The sequence below is a fragment of the Carlito syrichta genome, unplaced genomic scaffold, assembly GCF_000164805.1.
Source record: "Carlito syrichta isolate Samal-C Ts95f unplaced genomic scaffold, Tarsius_syrichta-2.0.1 Scaffold305686, whole genome shotgun sequence".
NCBI lineage: Eukaryota > Metazoa > Chordata > Mammalia > Primates > Tarsiidae > Carlito > Carlito syrichta.
In genome coordinates, this window is record NW_007249782.1 from 160,258 (window position 1) to 164,957 (window position 4,700).

General features: G+C 40.0%; 1 protein-coding gene across 2 annotated transcripts in view; it reads left to right on the plus strand.

Moving 5' to 3' along the window:
- RUFY2 (RUN and FYVE domain containing 2) overlaps window positions 1-4,700 on the plus strand; it is a 51,499-nt gene that overhangs the window by 1,507 nt on the left and 45,292 nt on the right. The window contains exons 2-3 of one of the 2 annotated variants that reach the window (XM_008062289.2): window positions 1,250-1,423; window positions 3,060-3,177. In XM_008062289.2, the coding sequence (XP_008060480.2) occupies window positions 1,250-1,423; window positions 3,060-3,177 (292 nt within the window). Of the gene's footprint in view, window positions 1-1,249; window positions 1,424-3,059; window positions 3,178-4,700 lie in introns of those variants that run through there. The other variant, XM_008062291.1, reaches the window with a different exon arrangement.

The window sequence follows — 4,700 nt, forward strand, 5'->3', positions numbered from 1 at the left end:
CCACTCACCTCAGCCTCCCAAAGGTGCGGGATTACAGGCTGAGCCACCGAGCCCAGCCTTTTTTTTTTAGTCAGAATCTCACTCTGGCTCCCAGGCTGGAGTGCAGTGGTACACTCACATCTGTCCACCCAATCGTCGACCTGCAGGACTCAGGCTATCCTTCTGCCTCAGCCTTCCAAGTAGCAGGAACTACAGGCACACTACCATGTCTGGCTAATTTTTTGTAGGGATGAGTTCTCACCAAGTTGCCCAGGCTGGTCTTGAACCCCTGGACTCAGGCAATCCTTTTGCCTTGGCCTCCTAAAGTGCTGGTATTATAGGCTTGAGCCACCGTGCCCGGCCAAGACCAGGAGTTCAAGTTCAGTCTGGGCAACATAGTGAGACCTTGTCTCTACAAAAGAAAATTAGCCAGGTTTGGTGGCCTAGCTACTTGGGAGGCAGAGGTGGGAGGATTACTTGAGCCCAGGAAGTCGAGGTTGCAGTGACCCATGATCATGCCACTGAACTCTAGCCTGGGCAACAGTGAGACCCGTCTTAAACAAACAATAATATGCATCTATTAACTGAAACAGTGAGCATCATCAGCTGTGTGGAATGGCAGGAAACTGTTATGTGAAACTGGTCCTTGCATTTATTTCCTCTTGGTCAAATAATGGACTCATGCAATATAGAAGTAATGGAGAAAGAAGTTGGAAAGAAGATTAAAATGTCCGAAAGAATTGGGTGACTTTTCCTGATTCCCTTTGTCAGCATGTTTTACTTGTTATGGATGAAACTGAAATCTTAGGACTTTAACTACCTTTTATTTTTCTGCCAGTTTATTCTGAATATTTTTGCCTTAGAATTCATCCTTAGACCATACCTGCTCTTCACCTTTTGCATGAGACTTTTTTATTTGGAATCATGTCTGTGATTTTGTATTCTACTATCAGTTTATATTGAATTATTATTATTATATTTAAAAACTCATTTTCTGTGAAGAGGTACCACGAAAGAAAAATAAATACAGGAGAATAGTAAATTTGTGGGATCTTGAGACTAATTTATAAACTATGGAGTGGGCGTGGTAGCTTTCTACAGTATACACGAAGGAGACATAGATGTTAACTAGGGGTGTCATTTAGTTGGGGAGACAGCTGGTCAACCAACCTCAAAACCACTTTGGTTTTATAGGGGAAGGGAAGAGTGTGTATTTTTTTTTATTGTCATATCTTACCAGTGAAGTTGGACTCCTTTCCTGTGGTTTCAGCTACAAAAGACCCCACAGCTGTAGAGAGAGCAAACTTGTTAAATATGGCTAAACTGAGTATCAAAGGCCTCATTGAATCTGCACTCAGCTTCGGCCGCACCTTGGACTCTGACTATCCCCCTCTGCAGCAGTTCTTTGTTGTTATGGAACATTGTCTGAAACACGGTCTTAAAGGTATTGTGAGATTTTTAAAAATTAAATCATTTTAGACTCTCCTTTTTAAATCTCCTTGAAAATGTATTATTTTTTGAGGTTGTAATTGCTGTTACTTTGTACTAAAAAGTATTGAGTGGGTTGATTTTGGTAGAAAACATTTTACAACTTTATGTTTTCTTTTTTTGAGTTGGAGTCTTACTCCATCACCCAGGCTGGACTGCAGTGGCACGCTTATGGCCACCCCAGCATCGACCTGCTAGGTTCAGGTGATCCTTCCGCCTCAGCCTTCCATGTAGCCAGAACTGCAGGTGTGCTGGGATTACAGGTGTGAGCTACCGTGTCCGGTGTGGATGGGATTATTGTAGAAATATGAACCATCCCTGAAAATTATGCTAACAGCAGATTTTGTATTCATGCCTGGCAACCATTCTCCTCTTAATGCACATTGAGATTGTTTTCAATTTCTTACTATCATAAACTGCCAACTGGGCACGGTGTCTCACATCTATAATCCCAGCACTTTGGGAGGCGGAGTTGAGAGAATTACCTGAGTCGAGGGGTTTGAGACCAGTTTGGGCAACTTGGTGAGGCCTCATCTCTATAATAAATCAAAAATTAACCAAGCGTGCTGGTGTACGCCTGTGGTTCCAGGTACTTGGAAGGCTGAGGCGAAAGGATCGCCTGAGCCCAGCAGGTTGAGGCTGCAGTGGCCATGAGCATGCCACTGCACTGCAGCCTGGGCAACTGAGTGAGACTCCAACTCAAAAAAAAAAGAAAAAAAAGAAAGAAACTGTGCCATATGAACATTTTGGGGTATATATCTTTGTTTCCATATACTAGAATTTCTTTTTGATTTTTTATGATTAGATTCACTGAGTCAAAGGGCATTTTTGAATGCTACATTGATTTGCCAACTAACTGGATGAAAGCATTTACTTCCCCACATTTTTGCCCACTCATTGGATTAGTAGTGTCTATATATTTCTTCTCCTCCTCCTCCTCCTCCTCCTCCTCCTCCTCCTCTTGATACTGGTAAAGAATTAGTGCAGTTATTTTTTACCACTCCTTTTGATACTGGTAAAGAATTAGTGCAGTTATTTTTTACTTTAATTACCTGTCTGAGCCGGGCTCAGTGGCTCAGCCTGTAATCCCACGCCTTTGGGAGGCTGAGGTGAGTGGATTGCCTGAGCCCGCGGGTTCGAGACCCGCCTGGGCAACTTGGCGAGACCTCATCTCTACAATAAAAATAAAAAAAATTAGCCGGGCGTGGTAGCACGTGCCTGTAGTTCCAGCTACGCAGAAGGCTGAGGCGGGAGGATCACCGGAGCCAGCAGGTCGAGGCTGCAGTGGCCGGGAGTGGCCACAGCACTGCAGTCTGGGTGACAGAGTGAGACTCCAACTCCAAAAAAAAAAATACCTGCCTGCATATTTGTTATGAAAGAATGGCTACGATACATTTTTCTGAAATTTTAGGAAAAAAATAGTAAGGTGGGCAACAGGTTTCTGATCAACAAGCCTGTGTAGTGATTAGAAGAGAGGAAAGGTCTTTGAATGATTGTATATTAAGTTAGAAAGGTCCAATCTAAATGCTTAAAAAGAATTTTCTAGTTTTATATGTAAAATTGTGTGCATTATATTTTCTTTTTGTCTTTAGTAAGAAAATCATTTTTGAGTTATAACAAAACCATCTGGGGCCCTTTGGAATTGGTGGAGAAACTGTACCCAGAAGCAGAGGAAATAGGAGCCAGTGTCCGGGATTTACCTGGTCTTAAGTAGGTAATCTTATTACTTGTTCATCTCCAACCACAGAGATATATTTACTGGTCCTCTAAAGTACCTCACATGCTAGCTTATTATCATCTCTTAGCGTTAAGTCCCCTTCTTGTCATTCTCTTTTAATAAAATTCTGTTCATTCTTGATGAACTCAGCTTAAATTTCGTTTCCTTCATATTTTTCTTAGCTCCTTTGATAAATATTAACCACTCTTTCTTTTATGCTCTTATCACTACATTTCCTTTGTTATTGTATCACTTACTTCATTTCTGCCTTGTATTGAAAGAAATTGCAAATCTCTTTAAGATAGGATGTATCAGTTTTGCATCTTTGTTTTCTGAGTGTTAAATTTGTATGAAACAGGCAGTCAGCTATTTGATGAAGACTAATTTGGGCTGAATCCAGGGCAGAGGCTCAGGAGATTTGAGTTCTCAGATAAGCCATTTATATACCATAGGACTTGTGTAAATTACTTTTCTTCATATGAAAATTGGAACCTATAGTGTCACTAGTCTGAAACAAATGTATATGAAATGTCCTAAAAACTGGGGCATTCTAGCTAAGAACTCATGAATCTTGAATGTTCTTTGCAGGTATAAAGTATTACGGCTGAGTTATTATGTTCTTCAGTGTGTAATTAAAATGTGAGCACTCCCTTTAGTTGATCTTAATTCTTGTGAATGAGAACTTTTTAATGTTTAGCATTTTCTGTCAGACTCTTTGTTTTCTCTTAGGTTTACATTTTAGGGTTTTTTACATGTTGTGGGGACTGTGGTAGGTTTTTTTTTTTCTTCTGTTATTTCAACATTCAAAGGTAAATTGGACTTAACTGAATGACAAAAGTAAATGGCTACTATTGAGCATTGTGTCAGGGTAATAAGGTAACTGTTTTACATGAATTATCTCCATTAGTGATTAAATCAGTCTTATAAGTAGGGATATAATAATTTGTACATGTGAAAAATAAATGCCAGAGAGATTGTAGTTAATAAGTGGTAGAGGCAGGATTTCAACCCAGTTTTTAGAGTTAAAAAGCAGGTGATATTCACACTTGGTGTTACTCAAAATGGTAGATTAGGTATAGTGATTTTTTTTTTTTTTCAGTTGGAGTCTCACTCTGTTGCCTGGGCTGGAGTGCAGTGGCACGCTCACAGCCAATGCAGCCTCAGCCTGCTGGGCTCAGGTGATTCTTCCACCTCAGCCTTTCAAGTAGCTGGAACTACAGGTACACACTACCACACCCAGCTAATTTTTTTGATTTATTGTAGAGACGAGGTCTTACCAAGTTGTCCAGGCTGGTCTTGAACCCCTGAGCTTAGGCAATCCTCTCGCCTCTGCCTCCCAAAGTACTGGAACAACAGGTTTGAGCCACTGTGCCTAGTGTGATTTTTAATAAAGAGGAAAAAATAGAATTTTACCTCTCAAAAAGGGAAATAAAAAATTTAGTTTTATTTTAATATGAAAGTATATACACTCAAAAACAAACAACATATATATATATATATATATATATATATATAT